This window comes from Otolemur garnettii, unplaced genomic scaffold (genome assembly GCF_000181295.1).
Source record: "Otolemur garnettii isolate 467f Iridium unplaced genomic scaffold, OtoGar3 scaffold00027, whole genome shotgun sequence".
NCBI classification, from domain to species: Eukaryota; Metazoa; Chordata; class Mammalia; order Primates; family Galagidae; genus Otolemur; species Otolemur garnettii.
The window spans coordinates 675673-693267 of NW_003852422.1; the positions used below are offsets into that span (position 1 = coordinate 675673).

The window sequence follows — 17595 nt, forward strand, 5'->3', positions numbered from 1 at the left end:
CGAGCGAGACCCCGGGGCATCCGAGCCTCTGCTGTCTCCCAGCACCCGGGGGTCCCGCTGCTTCTGCCTCGCGCGCCCTGGCTTGGGCTCTGCGTGGAGCGCGGTCCCGCGGGGACGGGCGCAGCCAATGTCGCGGGCTCCCTTCGCAGGGGAACAAGGAGGGTCAAAGACCAACAGCAGTGCATCCAGGGCTGTTGAATTTGCTTTAAAGTTTTTTAAAAAAGTTTTTAACCTGCGGGTCCCCTCCTAAACGCTGCCTGGGTGTGCCGCGCAAGCATCCTGCCAGGGCCGGGCTACACCGCGGAGCCAGCGGGAGAGGAACTTCAGTAAACTCTGGGAATGCCATTTTCCAGTCCACGTTGCTAAAGATATTACCCGAAAGTGCCAGGAAACTGGAAGGGTTTCCGCAGTTTCCAGAGCTCTCTGCTCTACACGAAGCAGCTCTGCTGCCTCCGAGCCGCCGGGGTCATAGCTGGCGCTCCACTCGCGGCCTGTGTTTCACCAGGGGACACCTTAGACCCCACCTCTCTAAAACACACGCACACTCCTGCTTCCTTCATCCTTGGGGACCTGCGTCGTTCCGCCGGCATCTCCCAGGCAGCGCACCGGAGTCCAACCCGGCAGACGCCCAGGGCTGGGCCGAGCCAGCCTCTTCCCAGTCCTCCCAGCTGTGTGTCCTAACTCCCCAAGGTCCTGACAGCAGGTAAAACCAACATCTGGGATTCCGTGCGCATGGCGGCCGAGCATCCTGTGTGGGAGGCTGAGAGGGGCAGCACAGCTGTCAAGGCCTGAGCCCTGCTGACTGCCGGTCCCGCTCTGCCCCAGGGCATCGCCTGCCCATAGGTGGCACCTGCCAGGCCTGGGGGTCCCCTGAGGCTGCTCTTCTCTGACCTTTACAAATGGCTGTTTTTTTCTAGTGATAAACTATAGTTCAGTTTGGCCTGATTTAGTTTCTAATAATAGTTCTCACTTTGAGATGTATGTTGGAGGGTTGTTTTTAGTTTGCTTTTTTTGCTGACCTTTGGGCAAATGGAAGTTCTGTTTTCTGTTGAGAAGCCACGATATTTCATTTTTTCTTTTTGTTGTTGTCTTATTTTTAACACTTCAACCACCTTTTCACCCCTACCAAAAAGTTACAAACAACAGCCCTTATCTGTTTAGGGTGTCTTGCTAAACTGCCCTGGAGAACGGTGGGTTTCCATTTCCTCTACAAATCTTGGCCAGATCCCTGGGCCCCACAGGACTGCTCAGTCTGAAGGCTGGACTGGGCCCCTCCCAGTTCCAGATCTCCACCAGGGCAGTCACACTGGGTGGGTTTTTACTACATGTGCCCCTTGCAACACACAGGAGCCCCTCCTGGTGCCCATCTTTCTTCCATGCTGGTCTAAATTTCAAATTTGGCCATTCGTCAGACTGCTGTCTTGATGGAAGGGTTTGCTAGGGGCTGAGGGATTTTAATGAGATGCAGAACTCCAAGGCTGGGCATGATAAAGCAGGGTGCACAGCCTCAGCATTTTCTAATCTGGATTAGGACACAGTCCCATGAAATTAAGTGGCAGAGAACAGGGTGAGCTTTGTTCCTCTGGAGAGCCGCGGGGCCTTCTGTCTAGAGCGGCTTCTGACTAGGAGGCTACCTACAGGCCTGCCTTTCCTCTGCATTCTCTGTGGAGAAGCGAGCACGGAACCTTCAGAAACAATAGGGCCTGCTGGGCTGGCTCCCTAACGAGGGATGTGCTGGGCTGGACAGTGCTGAGGCTGCACTCGTCCCAGTCAGGGCCTACTCAGAAAGGACACAGACTCCTCTCCCTGTACCTCTCAACAGTGGCAGACGGGGAAGCACTTTTCCTCTAAGTCGCTCGGCCTGTCTAAAGGGTTAGATCATACTATCTGGTCAGCCCAATTTTGTAGTCCTTATAAAACATGCCAGTATCATTTAGTCCAAGGCATCACTGCCTCTGGTGCCTTGGAGGACAGGCATTTTCAAACTTATTTTCTTAACTAGGAAACATAAAAAGGTACCCATACGCACTGCCATCATAAACTAGGAAATGTAAAAGATACCCTTACCCACTGTTGATATGCCTCATGAGAGAGAAAGATCCCCTATTACAAGATGAAGCACTCTTCAAGTAAAGAAATCCAAACTTTGAAAAACCTTCCTTTTGTACAGCAGTGGTGAGAGTCATGTGGGGGAAATAAGTGTCTAGGGGTTTAAAATCAAAATTCCAACCTAAAGTACCTTTAGCTCTTCCTAATAGCAAGAGCAGATGGTGTAAACAGCAAAACATTGCCTGGTGTTTAAACATTTAAGTATTTCTGAAAATTGGGTTGAAGTGGTAGATAGGTAAGCAGTATTGAACGGGCCTCCTTGACCGAGGTCCCCACAGTGTAAAGCAGGCCAAGGCCCTGAGGACACAGAGGCCTGTGTGAGTCAGTCCCAGAGCTCAGGAGCGGGTCCTAAGGCAGGCGGCCTGTCAGGAGGGGGTCTGCCCTTACAAAATATAGTCATTGGCAGGCTTGCCAGTATTATATAATTTAAATAAAATACTTCAGAATTGACGAGGAGTTTGAAAAGGTGTGTTCCCATTTCCATCAGGCAGTCACCTTCCCCCACCAGGAGGCCAACCATCTTTTTGGTGAACCTTCAAAGACACCAGCAGGAGCCTACCGGTGGTCTGTGCTGTTGAGGTGGATCTTTCACCACGGAGGGCACAAGCGGCAGCAGGGGCTGGGCACCTGAGGCTGAGAGCCTGGCCCTAGCACTCCGCACCACTGCTCCGGGCAGGTGCGCATGCCATCTTTTTTACTACAAGCAGCAGCTTTGAAAGTTGGCGGTGCCTTTTCAAGCTTTCCTGAAAGATTTCCCCTGGCGGAACTCCTGTCTATCCCACTGCAAACGTCTCCAATTGTGGGCTGTGCCAGGACCCGCACTCCATCTCTTTTAGAGCTGCTAGCTTGAGGGTCCCTAGCGAAGCGGCCAAGCGGCTCCCCCCTTGGAGCCCGCCGGGCGCACTAGGTGCCCAGGGAGCGTGGCTGGAGACCCATATGTGGGCGCAGGGCCCCCAACTCTCAATCATCTTCCCATCAAACAGTGGCTTTGCCTCATTTGGGGTAAAAACAGAACATCCTCCACTCCCAAAGAAACGTCGCCTCAACCCAAAGTGTTCTTTGTAATTCTGACGACCCTAACCTCGTCCTGTCCCCAGATCGCTTGCTTTTTAGCTGTTTCTGCAGCCGGATCCGCGGGAAGGCTGCCCCAGACACCTCCAAGTTCGCGCACTCAGCGCTGGAGAGGAGACACCTATTGGCAAGAAAGCGCGCTGGAAATCAGGGCTGTTCCGGGGAAACACCCGGGGACACGCTCTCCGGTCTGCGCCCCGCCGCCCGCGACCCTCCCTGGCGCACAGACCCGGGCCCAGACCCTCGCCTCTCTGGGCCAGGGCGCGGCCGCACGGGGCTGGGGGCTGGAGAAGCGGCCGGGGTGGGGGCGCAGGGGCCCGTGGGACCCCGGGGGACGGCGGCCGCGCCGGGCTTACCTTCCTCTGCCGACTTCATGGTGCCCCCGGCGGGTGGCGCGGGCCCCAAAGTTTCTCCGCTCCCGAGGGCGGCAGCCGGAGGGCCGAGTGGAAACTTGGAAGGGACTGGAAAACTGGTACTTGGCATCCACGCGGCGGCGGCGGCGGCGGCGGAGGAGGAGGAGCGGCCGAGGAACGGCCGGAGGCGCAGGAGCGGGCACCCTAAGCCGCCGCCCGGGCTCGGTCCCCGGGAAGCAGGACCTCTGCCCGGCAGACACTCGCCCGGTCCGGCTCAGTACCGCGCGCCCCAGGGAAATGTCATTGAGGGGCGTGTGCGCATGTGGCAAGGCCGGTCCGAGGCCCTGGGACCCGAGAGAGTGGCGGGGCCTCAGAAGGGTGCGCCCGCGCCCCTGTGCCAGTGCCTGGCCGCTGCGACCCGCGCGGTGCCGCTGCCGGCAAGTTCGGAGTCTCTTAAGTCTCTCTCTGACGCAGGGCCGCGCTCTGCCTCCTGCCTTTTTAAAGCTGGAAAACACCTCCCCCGCCTCCCGCCCTCCCGGCAGCTCCCGCGCCCCCTCCCTGCCGTGACATCACGCCCCTGCCCGCCCGAGCCGGCGCGGGCCCCGCGGGACAGGTCTCAGAGCGTTAGCCGGGCGGGGCGCGCGGGCAGGGTAGGGGCGCACGAGGTGGGACCCGAGGCTGGAGGGCGGGCTGGGTGCACCAAGCAGGCAGGGAGCGCGGGCAGAGGAAGGACGCAGGAGGGGAGGGCAGGGCGCTGGGGGTGGGGGACGGGTAGGGAGACACGGGGGCGGAAAGGGGCACACGGCTGGGGAGGAGCGCATGAGTGGGGGACTCAGCTAGAAAGAGCGAGGAGACACGGAATCTGGGTGGGGGGCACACTAGGGGAAAACAGGACGATCGGGCCAGACTGGACGCTGGAGTCCACGAGGGTGTCCTGAGAGTCACAGACCGCTTAATGAGAGTGCGGGGGGGAGGCCGGGGTTGGTGCGGAGAAAGCCCTGCACGCTGAAGTCATTGTGTAAAATCGCAGGCTTCCCCCGCTGTGGAAATTTGGAAAAGTGCTCCACTGGCAGGCCCTAGAAAGGAAATTCCCATCCCGCTAAATTACTAACAGATTGCATAGCCGTCCCGAGACGTCGAGTTATTGTCCTTTTTATTCTGTAAATATCTGCGCGACCCAGATCTCCTGTTGCAGGGCTGGCGCGGGGAGGTGGCGCTGCGCGCTGGCCTGTGGCTTCCCTGGTCCGTCCCCCGCCGCCCGGAGGGCCGGCGCCTTTCCGAGGTCCGACGTGGGTTCCCAAGGGTGGGCGCGCTGGTGCCGGGAGGCCCCTGCCAAAGCCGCGCGTTTCACTTGCACTTTCCTCTCGCTTGCCCCGCGGCTCTTCGGGCGCAGCTCAGCGTTGGAGGGATTGGAGTGTTAGGGCGGCGCAGTGTCTGGTGTATGCAGATCACAAATCTGTCCCTGCAGGACACCCTATGTTATTTAAAATAAAGTCGTGTCTGCTGCAGGGCTCGGGGGGCCCGAAGGCCCCAAGGTGGTGCCCGAGGTGGTGGTGCCGAGTGGGTGCCCAAAAAGACTTGGCGCTCCAAGCCCAGGGGCCGTTGAGTCGTGCTAGCTAGTTGGGTACTTTAAAAATACGAGAGTGCACAGCGAAAAGCCCCCACTTCACGCCATCGACTCAAGACAACCAAAATCCCTTCTAGGAGCCTCAGATCTCAGCCAGGGAGAGAAGCGCCGGGTGAGTGGGGTAGTAAGCACAGGCTCACCCCGGGGTGGGGGTGCGGCTCAGAGCCACTTTCGGGCCTTCCTACCTGCGGGTCCCATCCAACTCCAAAGACCCACCAGGCGCACAGACAGGAGGGGATACTTAAGAGGATCCTGGGGCAGCCTTAAGAGTGAAGAGACTTAGGGGCACCCCGCGAGGATGCAGGAGGTGCAGGAGACCACGAGGATGCGGGGAGCGGGGCCCCCAAGGGTGCTGGGGGAGCCTGGAGGATGCAGAGACTAGGGGGACCCCGCGAAGATGCAGAGGATAGGGGGGACTCTGCGAGAATGCAGCGGGGGGGAGGCGGGAGAGCCCGGAGGATGCCGACGGGGGACCGAAGAGGGGGCGCTTCCGCTGCCGCCGCTGGGGGGCGTCAGGGCCGCGCGCCGTGGCCAGTCCAGCTCCCTCCGGAGTCCGACAGGGAGTCCTGCAGTGCCCGCCCCCGGGTGCCGGCATTTTGCCTTAGAGTTTCCGTCTGCCCCGCCCCCTTCTTCCCCCGGGACCCTCGGGCTGAGCTGCGGGCGGCTCAGGGAGGAGGGCCCGTACGGGGGAGGGGCGGCCCGCTGCGGGCGCTCTTCCTCCTGCTCCCGCTCCTCCTCTTCCTCCTCTACCTCCTCCTTCTCCAAGGGTAATTTTTCACCCCGTCCAGAAAAGCTCTCTTTTCCTGTCTGTCCTGTAAGCTCTCCTGATCCCCCGCCCGGGTGACGGAGTCCCCGGTCTGTTTCCCTCTGTTTAATGCCGTTGCCGGGACCACGGTGGCCGCGCGCCAAGGCGCAGCAGTTCCGGAGGTGGCCGCCCCGCGCGTCGGCCGGGCCTGTGCGCCGGGGCCCTGCGGCCGCCGCGCGCTCCTGAAGCCAACGCGCGCCCGGGCCTGCGCCCGCCGCCTTTTCCTCTTCCTCCTGCCTCCTCTCGAGGTTTGTTTATAGCTGCCACTAGGAGAGACGTTACACGGGTTTTATTTTAAGAATTGGTGATGACTAACAAAGTTAAAAGGAGCTTAGGACAGAAAACAAGACTATTTTTAGATTACTGTTGTTTCTGTGGATTATTGGGGCAAATACACCTCTAGAAGCTTACCACTTTAGCGGCCCCTTGGATGCCAGATCCTTTGTCCTGGAGCGCGTTTGGGTATTCCTTCACCCGCCCCATATTTTGTAGAGGCAGTCGCTGCTGCTGCTGCTGTTTCTCAGTCCCAGTGTGTGAGCACAACTGCCCAGGAGACGCCATCCTGGCAGATGTGGGCGTTTCCAGCGCCGGCCAGGCCGGAGCTGCCCCGAAGCTGAAGGCTCCGTCCTTCTGCCTAGGAGCCCGCTAGGAATCGCTCGCCCCACCTGGGCTTTGCACCTCTCAGGGGGCGCTTCCTCACACCCTGCGCTGGACGGGCGCCCAGGCAGGTGGGCTGGCCAGGGGCAGGCGCCCCCCCCCTTCTCTCTAGGGAACCGCTTACTCAAATGCCACTTCTTGCTCATCAAAGTCATACAACAGAACTGAAGTTAAATGTGAGTGTTCTGTGCCTGCCAAGTCTGCATTCTGAGCCAAGGGCACTGCAGAACATCTCTCACTGAGGGGCCTGCCAAGCATCTGACCCCTCCTCCAAATGGCAAAGCGTGAGTTCCCCTCTCTTCCCGACAGCTCCTTCTAGCAGCAGGGAAGAACACACCGGTTCTGAGAAGTAGATTTGGGTAAATGGACATTTAGCCAGAGTCTGGGGATTAGAGTTAACAAACCAAGTTGTTGAAAAGGTCATTTACCTTTAAATAAATTCCAGAATTTTTTTAAAAGGCAGTGGGAATGTCACAGACATGACTGGAGTTAAGAAAGACAGTGTTGCAAAGTATCACAAGGATGGAGGGAAAAGTATCCAATGTACACACCCCTATTATGAAACTAATTTATACCTTTTATATGAAAGCTATAACCAAATAGCCTAAGAATATGGGGAAGGGGGAGGGAGAAGGGAGGGGAGAATGGGTGGAGGGAGGGGGATTGGAGGGATCACTTCTGAGGTTTATCTTATAGGGGTACAAGTGAATCTTTCTAAGAGTAGAATGTGAACGTTTTAAAATAATAACTGAGAAAATGACCAGTTTGATGGAAGTATTTCGGATTGCATGTGAAAACCCCACACTGTACCCCAGAAGTGCATTAATGTACATAGTTACCATTCAATAAAAAAATAAAATAACATAAAGAAAGACGATGTTCCCTCTGGCTGTACACTGGTGTCACTTTCACACTTTCCTTTTAACGTTTCGAGTGTTCTTGGAGATCTATAAATTTGGAGTTGAGAGATTCTACTGTGCTTTTATTTGTAAAATGTCTCTAACTGCCCCCCCAACATTGTTCGGACCTTCTTCATTGGTCTCCCTCCCTAATCTCGTAATCTGACCACCTACTTCATAGACTACCACTAGGTCTAAAAACTCAGATCATCAATCAACAATCAGTCAATCCACTCCCTTCTCCTGGGCACATGGCCAAGGCTTTAGGGTCAGGGCCAAACTGCCCAGCATGGCAACTAATGCTTTCACATCTCACATCCCCTGCCTGCAGTGGCCACAAAGGAAACTGCTCCCCAGAAACATACCTATGTTGTCTTCCTCCAACTCCTGTGCTCACTTGCTAACCAAGTGCCTACTGGGCCCCAGAGCCTTTCTCCAATCCACCTTCCTGCCTCCAGCCAGGGTCTCCACTGCCTCTTTGACAAGCCTTTGTTTACTGCAAAAAATAGAAACACTGTTTCTATGTCCCTTTATTCCCCTTTCCTCTTTTTTTATGGTATTTGTTCTACAATATTGCAAACAGTAATATTATAAATCCAACAGTACTTTGTGCTGGTCATTATGTTACCACCTGTAGACATTTTCTAGCCCAGTGAGGCTTTGCTCCCACCTGTGGCCTTTGTATTGTTATTGGCAATACATTATATATTTCTGTAAGCTATAGGTCCAGCATTACATTGTAGACATATTATATTACACAGCTGCTTTTAAATCACTTATAAGAATAATCTGAAAAATTTACATTCATACTGTCTTATCAAATTATACCTTTACTGACACTCCATTTTTTTCATGTGAATACAAATTGCTGTATAAGGGTTTCTGGCTTCCAGCCTAAAGAACTCCCTTCAGAATTTTTTGTAAGGTGGATGTGGTAGCAACAATTCTTAGTTTTTCCTTCTCTGGGAAAGTATTTCACCTTCATTTTTCAAAGAAAGCTCCGTTGAGTACAGGAGTTTTGGTTGACAGGTTTTGATTCTCTGTTTTTGCTTTGTTTTAAGCACACTGGATGTTATGCTGCTGCTTTCTGCCTTCCACAGTTTCTGTTTAGAAATCAAGTGTTAACCTTACTGGGGTTCCTATATAAGTGGCAAATCATTTTATATTTTCTGCTTTTGAGATTTCCTCTTCGACTTTCACCCTTACTACTGTGACGTGTCAGTCTGTGAGTCTCTGAAGAGTTTCCCCCATCTGGAGCTCATTGAGCTTCCTGGTGTGTAAGTTGTGGTTTTCAGTGCAGTCGTGACATTTTCAGACATCATTTCTTTCGATAGGTTTTTATCTCTTTTTCTCTCCTTTCCTCCTGGTCCTCCACCGTGTGTATGTCAGTGCACATGGCAGTGCCCACCACCTGCTCTCTTAGGCCTCCTCCAGGGCTCCCCAGTCCCTGCTCCATCTTCATGTTCTAATCCTTTCTTCTGCCAATTCAAACGGAGGGGGGAACTGCTCTAGTAAGTTACTCAGTTGTGCCTTTCAACTGCGGGGTTCCCACTTGTTTCTTTTTATAGTTTCTGTCTCTGCTGATGTGACGTTGTCATGGCTTCTTTTACTTCTTTAATCAAGACTTTCTTTAGCTCTGTGACACAGACTGAGTACTTTGAAGTCTTTTTCTGTTAAATCCCACATCTGGTCATTCTCACAGGTAGCTTCTGTTGTCTTTCCCCCTGCTTTTAACATATGGATTGTGTTTCTGCGTTTCTTTGCACACCTATGTTTTGTTGGAAACTGGCCATTTAGACAATCTATTGTAGCAACTCTGGGCATGCGCTCCCCCAAGTGGGGCTCGTTTTTGTTATTTCTTTAGTGTCTTCCTGGATTATTGTAGAGAAGTCTGCACCCTCCTCCCTGCAGTATTAAGCCTCTGGTGTCCTTCCTTGTAGATGCAGCTTGGGTATGCCCCATGTCACTCCACAAACTAATCCAATCAATTTGCTCCTGCGTTGAAGGAATAGTTCCTGAGGTCCATGTTTCATGTTTGTCTTACCCTCAGGCGGTCCCCTCCCAGATGTTACCTTCCCCAGCTCTCTCCTGAACACCAGCCCACCTACAGTCCAGGCTATGTACTTATTAAATTCCTGAATCTCCCCACCACCTCTATGACATCCTCCACTGTTCTTGAGAGCATCCTTAGATTTAAACTTCCTGTGTTCTGCTGTGAATGAAGTCAGTTCCTTTGTGAAGCAAGTAGGAGCTATCTCTTTTACTTTGTGCTTCTCTGTCTAGGCGAAACTTCTGAGCCAGGGAATGGAATAATAGCAAGCTCCTGTCTGAGTGACACCCCCGTCTAGTTGCTGAAGTCCCTGCCTGTCCAGGCCTCTTGAGCCAGTGCCATGGAAGGGCCCATCTTCTGGGAGGGGGAGGGGGAAGAATAAAGGAGCCCCCCATGAGACGCCCCATAACCCAGCCTCAACAACAGGCCGTGGGGAAGGATGAGGAAGATGTAGTCTTGTCCCTCCCCCAGGGTGGAAGCCTTCTGTCTGGCACTTGCAGGAGGGGAGCTCTGTGGGCTGCAGTTGACACACCTGATTGGAGTCTCTGCCTTGCTGAGCTGGGAGGGGGAGAAGGGAGTGGTTCTGGCCGAGTTACCACAGACTCTCCACTTCTTATAAATATTCAGACATTTTTCCATAGATGTTTCTTCATTTGCTGCTTGCTCTTTAGGACCATTTCCAGATATTTTAGATAAATGGTTGGGGGTTTCAAACTGATTTCACCAACTTCCCTGTAAGCTGAGCTCACCAATTCTCATGCTGGAAGCCAAACTCTGACAGCCTGAGCTCAACCCAGCTTCCCTACACCTGTGGGAACCAACAATGGACTTCACCTGTGGTGAGGGTCAACCCATGTGGCCCCTGCATCCATCAGCGATGACACCTATTGGTGCTCAAACAGTTCTAATCATTGTCTCAGAGGAATATTTCTGTGGGTTAACCTGTAGTCCCCAAGCCTTGGCACCCCTGGATATGACCTTCCTTGAAAGGTGAGGTTATTATGGAGCCCAGTGATGGCTGCTGACCCAGGCATGAGAAGTGGAGACAGATGAGGAGAGTGTCCTTTGACATCAGAGGCCACTATGGGGTGAAGCCTCCTCCAGCAGAGGAGCACCTGGGGCCACCAGAGCTGAAAGATGCAGGAAGGGGCCTCTGTGCAGGTTCTGAGTGAGCAGTGCCCTGCTGACCCTTGGTTTTGAGCTTCTGTCCTCCAGAACCAGGCGGGCACTTTTCTGTTGGAGCTGCCCTGGGAAACAGCACAGGGGCAGTGGTCTTCCTCCATGGGGCCTTGCTGCACCCCAGGTGTCCTTCCCTGGGTGCCTGGCCCTTCCTCAACTGGCCTGGAGGGGCCTATGTGGCTCCCTTCCAGAGCATTCAGCAAGGCCCCATGCCCTTGGGCTGTTCCTCCAGCTCCCATGGCCACAAAACCTAGTTGATGCCAAGGAGCCCCAGGCTTGCTGCTGTGTATATTGGGAGAGTGACATACTGAGCAAGAAGAATGTCTCTTTTTGCCGGATTTCTCTTGGAAAACACCAGCAGGGCTAGGCTGACATTCCACAGCATATAAAATGTGACAATTAGGTTTGAGAACTTGTCTCTGTTCACCCCTGTTGGCAGCTGTACAAACAGCTTGGTAAGGTTTCCTAACCTTGGTGTATCAGTGTCCCCGCTGTGTCATGGTGACAGGTGGCCGGGTCTCACTGGCTGCCTTCATTATTGTTTCATGATTTTGTATGCCATCTCAAGAATGTCTGAGCCCAAATTAGTACAATTAAAAAACATTAAATTTCTTGTTAAACTTGGCAAGAGTAGAAATGAAACCAGCGACATGTTAGTCCAAGTTTATAGGGATAATCCCATGAAGAAAAAGGCAGTGCACAAATGGATTTTTCTGAGGGTAAAGTATCACTGCTGAAGAGAGGTCAAGGCAGCCAGTAATGAGCAGAACTGATGAAAATGTTGCAAAAATTTATCCTAATTGTGCACCCAAATTGTTGGCTGAGTGTGAGAAGCACAGCAAACCAAGAAAACATCAACAGAGAAACAGGGAAATCCTAACTGAAAATCTCAGCTAACAACTCCTGGCCCCAGCATCACAGTGCACCAGCTCACAGGGTCCTGCAGATTTCCAGTAAACACACAACTGCATTGGAAAACCCTCCCTCCTCACCTGATCTGGTCCCCAAGGACTTTTGTCTTTACCTGAAGATAAAGCACATATTGAAAGGAAGACATTTTGATGACATTCAGTATATCAAGGGTCACACAATGACAGCTCTGATGGACATTCCCGAAAAGGGGCTCCACAATTGCTCTGAAGGGTGGACTAGGTGCTGGCATTGGTGCCCAGAGGTGACCATAGTGATACTCAGCAATGCGTGTGCAGCACCCTTCCTAGGATGAGTTGGTGAACTTAATTGTCCCACCTCCGAGGCAGGCCTGGCTGTTCGGGTGAGAATACCACTCATGCTTCTATACCAACTGGGAGATGTGGACTGTCCCTGGTCCCTGATGGCCTTGCTACCTCCAGGTTAGTCTCAGACCAACTACAGGTTCATGGAAGTCTGTCTAACCATCCTACACTGAGATTTATTTGTAAGAAGTTAAAAATGTCCATGAAGGCCAGGGCAGAAGTCAGTCACTCTGTCTTGGAGCCTCTGTCCTCTCTGCTCAGGAATTTGCAAGACAAAGTGTGGCAACCATCAAGCATCCTCTCCCTAAGGACCAGGAGGCTGAGGCAGGGCTCTCCAGAGAATCTCTTCACACTGTGGGGACCAGCTTTTTACCAGCTCTGACCTGGCAAGGAATAAATCACATTTTTAATTTCTGGCATGATTTTCGGTTTATCCCTGTTAACTCCCAATTGTTTTCCTCTTCTAAAATAATAATAGTTTTTAAATGGCAATATTCTAACTTTTTTTTTTAACTGCTTGGTTTACCCAAATCTGCCAAATGAAATAGCAACCCAAAGCAAGTCATTTTTGCCCTAGTCTTAGCTTTAGGTAGTGATGCTGTTCTTTTTTTCTTTTTTCTTTTCTTTTTTTTTTTTTTTGAGACAGAGTTTCACTCAGCTGCCCAAGCTACAGTGCCATGGTGTCATAGCTCATGGCAAGCTGAGACTTCTGGGTTCAGGTGATCCTCCTGCCTCAGCCTCTTGAATAGCTGGGGCTATAGATGCTTGCCACAACACCTGGCTAGTTTTTCTATTTTTAGTGCAGACAAGGGTCTCCCTTTTGCTCAGGCTGGTTTTGAACTCTTGAGCTCAAGGGATCCTCCCACCTGCGCCTCCCAGAGTGCTAGGATAATAGGCAGGAGCCACCGTGCCTGGTCAAGGCTACATATTTTTATTTTCCTTTATGAAAATAAACATTCAATTTTGTGTGTGCATGGCATTCTTGGCTGTACGGCAGCTCCTGGTGGCTGTCCCTGGAGGACAGCTCCATCCTGGACCTTGCTCCAGGCTTCTGACTGCCTGGCTGGAGGGACAGAATCCACTCAAGACATGAGACGGGGCCAGTTTGGGTTCACTGAGCTTCCCTAACTATTTTTAAAGTGTTTGGGTTCAATAAAGTTCTAAACAAGTTCTGCCAGGCACTTTTTCCACTAATTTTTAAACTGGAGTGAATTTCAAGGGAAATTTAATCCATGTGTTTCTGATTCATTTACACTTAACTCATCAAGACGCTGTCTTGGGACTGCTTGATGTCCAAGACGTGGAGCTTTTTATAAGCTGCTTAAACCTCTTTTCTTCTTAGAAACAGGAAATGGCGTCTTGCCAAAGTGTAAATGAACATAAACCCTCAACAATGACGCTTCAAATCTCAGACCCAGCAAGCCTGGGCCCTCCCCAGCCCCTTGGGGTTCTTGGCCTGTGCCACTGGGCTCTCGGCAGCAGAGACAGGGCGTGAGCCACCACAGCCCCTCCCCAGGCCTCAAGGGGCTGCAGCCTCTTTCAGCTCCTGTCTTTCTCTAAATTGGGGTAAAATACATGTTACAAAAATTTTACCATGCTAACCACTTTTAAGCCATCCACACTGTTTTGTGACCACCATTGTCTGTCCCCAGAACGCTTATCCTCCCAAACAGAAGCTCTGTCCCCGTTAAACACTGACCCCGCCTTCCTCTCTGTGTTCTGTCTCAATCTGGTAAGTCTGGGGACCTCCTATGAGCAGAATCACAGAGTCTGTCCTCTGCCTGGCTTATTTCACTTGGCACGCTGTCCTCAGAGTCACCCGATGCAGACTGTGCCAGGGTCTCCTCCCTTTGAGAGACTGATATTCTGCTACAGGGACGGCCATACCTTCATCCCTCCCACAGATGGGGCGCGTGGCAGTCTCTGAGTTGTCCCTGCTGTCTGTTCTTTGGCACATGCCTGGACTCATGCACACCCAAACTCACGCTGCCAGGTCTCACAGCGACTCTGTGCTTGGCTGTCTGAAGAGAGCCGGCCATGGATTTCCAGGTAATGTCCTAGCAGCCCAGCTGTTTTCCCTAGATGGAGCTTTGGCTCTGACCTGTGTCCCCAGTGGGGAGGGTTGGTAGTGGATCCTGATGACAGATACAGGTGGCAGCACAGTGGGGAGAAAGGTGCCAGTGCCCACCTTGTGCTTGGAGGCCCCCAGGACACAGTCTGCACATGTGGGTGGCCCTGGCTCTCCCCTTCTCTGCACTGCCCTTGTGTCACAGCCCTGCCGGCAGCAGGCACTATTCATTTCTGAGGAACATGTCCTCACAGGAGGCCAGGCAAACAGGGTATTTGCCACACTTGCAGCAGGTCAGGCCTGAGTGGCCCCCTTAGACATTGTGATGGGTCCTGGGCCATGAGGTGTGAGCTGAGAGACCGACCAGCCAGTCTGGTGTTGTGATCAGTGGCAGAGCTGCAGTCCCTCCCTGCACCCCCGCCCACCCCAGCACACTGCTTGTGTCTAGCTGGGTAAGGGCATCCACAAACCCAGGGGCCCTTAGCCATGTGTAGGCAGCCCTGCAGGGTGGGCGCAGTCACCCCTCTTGGGCCCCTACTGAGACCCAATGGTAACAGTGGTCCCCATCCAGGGGTCAGTGCTGGGGTGTCATGGAGCCCCAGGTAGCTGTGATGGGCTAAGAAGGGATGGGGATGGCAGAGCAGAGCCCTGCAGGAGAGACAGCAGCTGCAGCAGGCAGGGAACCAGGAAGGGCTGTCCAACGCCACTATGCTCACATTTTGGCCTTTGGGGGTCCCTCTGCCCCATCTTGGGAGGTCTCCCCCACCCTACAAACCCAAATCTTGGCCTCAGGACTGACCTCTTGCCACTGAGCCGGCCCCTCCCTTCCCGTTACAGACCTGTCCTCTTTAGCTCCCCGAAGCTCTGTCTCAGGAGTTTCAGAGCTTCATGGGGTTTTCCTGAACATGCAATCCCCACTGTCACTTCCAGGCTTGGCTTCTGAGCTGTGCTTCCTGGGTGCTGGACTCCTGGGTGTCCAGGTCTCAGAGCCCACAGACAGAGCTTCTGGGCTGGCTCTGTGCCCGCCCACCCTGCATTCTTCTGGGCTTGTTCTGTTTCTTGTTTCATCACTTTTTGTTACAAATTGAAGGGGAGCAGTGGGGTCATCACAGCTCACTGCAGCTTCCAATTACTGGGCTCAAGCCACCCTCTGGCCTCCACTTCGTACAGTGCTCAGATTACAGGTGCCATCGTGCGGCCCAGAACCTGCCTTTTAAAAGTACAAATGGTGCCTGCTGCAACACTCAGTATTTCTAGATCCATACACCAGACAGTTCTGTTTGCATTTTAGGTCAAAATCGCACAGCCACACTGGGCCAGCTGGCAGGGCCCTGCCAAGTCGCCTGTGCAGACAGCCCAGCCCCCTGAGAGCCCTCCCAGGCAGAATCTTCTGCAACAGTCAGAAATGAGACTGGAGGGCAGGCTGGCAGTGGCACCCAGGACCTTCCCGGACTCTGGAAGTAGTGCCAAGCTCTGTGCTGTCCCTGCATGCCTCTCAGCTGGCACCCAGGCTGGGCCCACTGGCTCTCTCCTGCAGGCCTGCAGGCTCCAGTGGGAAGCCAAGTTTGGGCTTTAGCACAAGAGGAACCTGCTTCCCTGTCGGGCACTGACATGCGCCGAAAGTATGCAAGTGCTGTGGGCAGAGGGGAGATTCTCCATCCGCGCCTTCCCAGGGTTCCCTGGGGAACTCAGCATTTTGGGACTTGGTCGTCTGTTCTTTGAGTGCAACAAGATGGGTGTTCAGAGGACCCCAGATTCCGGAGTCAGGAGGCTGGTGAGATGCATTTCTTGGCTTCTAGCATCCCCTTCTGGAAACTTCTGAAGTTACACCTGTTCCCAGTGGCGCCAGTGTGCACTAGAGACGGGAGGATGAGAGCGGCAAGCGCAGATGCTGGTGGGCGGCAGCGGCGCACAGCGGGGTCTGGCTAACTCTGCGTCCTGAGGCCAATGGAGCCAGGAGGCTGTTGAAGACGCTGGTCTCCTCAGGACACCGATCAGATCTCTTCCAGAGGCTGGGGAGGACATGTCCCTTCCAGGAAGACACCAGCCCCACCCACAGCTCACTGACCAGGCCTCAAGGTCACAATAGAGTCGGGCACTGGCCAAACAGGGCCGGGGCCAAGGAGTCAGCGAGGCCGCTGCCAGGGAGCTGGGGAAGTTCAGCGTGATGTCTGTGACTTTTCTAGAAGTCTGAAGTTATTCTAGGATAGGAAGCTTTGATAAAACTAGACCTATCCCTGCCAACAGGCCTCCTTCCTGAGCCCCTAGTCCAGTGCTGTGCAGGTTGTGTCTCCTGAATGGGACTGGGGAGCTCCATTTGGCTCTGACCCCAGAGGAGGCTGTGGGGGCCTCCGGAGGGTTTGGGCAGTCTGCAGGGGCTGGGACTGGCGCCCTGGCCACCCTCCCTGCTTGGCTCTGGGGAAAATCACTTTGACGGTCCCTGCACCTCCAAATACTTTGACCCCTCAGAGCTCTTTCACAAAGCTTCCCTGTTCTCAGAGGTGGCTGAGCCCTGGGACCAGACCTAGAGGAGACTCCAAATGCTGGGTGCTCAGGAGCAGAAAAGGGTTTCAAGCAGGAGGCAGGGCTGTGGCTTAAGGCCAGGGGCCCCTGTACACATGGAGGCTGTTTCCTGCCAGGAACACACCGACATTGTCCGTGGCACTCTCCAGAGGGAGATTCACCTGGGGACTGTCCTTATACTCACAGCCTCCTCACCCACCCTGACGGTGTGCAGGGGCCCCAAATGTCTGGCCTCTGGTTGCCAGTGTGTCTTTAGCTCATCAAAGCTGGAGGATCACGGCTGGGAAGGGAGCTGCCTCCTCAGGTGAGGTGGGGGCCAGGCACAGCAGGTACACCTGGGCCACCACATGGGGACCTGGATAGCAGGGCTGCCAAGATCATGCAGAGACAGGCAACAGATGCCAGCCAGGCTAGGACCTCCTGAGGGGGACATGGAGTGACAGGACCCTCCCCAGCCTGGGAACTGGGGGGTCCACACTTCCACTGCCCTCAGGCAACAGTGAGCCTGCTGAGTCCCTAAGGGCTGTGTGGGGTGGGGAGGGGCTGCAGGGAGGGCCATGGAGGCCCCCACCTCCTGCCCTAGGCACCTGTTTTCCCACCCTCAGGAGCTGGGTGGGGCTTCTCACCCACAGTGAGGTGCTAGGGGCTCTGGGCTTTGACACCTGCTGGATGTCTGGCCAAGTGAGGGCCTCTGTGACCACACACTGCTGTGCCTTGGCTCTGCTCTGCACCGAGGCCTACCTGGGCCTCTCCTGGCCCCAGGGGAGGGGACCAGCCACAGGCAGTCCTTGCAGACCCAAATTCAGAGGGGGAGGCTTCTCTGCCGTCTAGAAGCCCTTGGTGGTCCCTGAACTCCTCATGGAAGGCAAGGCACAAGGCTGCAGGGAGGGATAGCCTTGGGTCCTCCTGCCCCGTGTGCCCCAGACCCATTTCCTGAGCATTGCAGGTCCTGTGCTGGGTCTCTCTGCTGAGGTCCCCAGGTCTCTGGGAGCCACAGAGTGTTCCCAACACCAGACCTT

At 54.1% G+C, this 17595-nt stretch overlaps 1 protein-coding gene across 1 annotated transcript in view; it reads right to left on the bottom strand.

The window, feature by feature from the left end:
- Window positions 1–3663, bottom strand: part of NFATC1 (nuclear factor of activated T cells 1) — a 70866-nt gene extending 67203 nt beyond the window's left edge. The window contains exon 1 of the mRNA XM_012804309.2: window positions 3537–3663. Coding sequence (XP_012659763.2) covers window positions 3537–3663 — 127 coding nt within the window. The remainder of the gene's footprint in view (window positions 1–3536) is intronic.
- Window positions 3664–17595: the final 13932 nt, after the last annotated feature.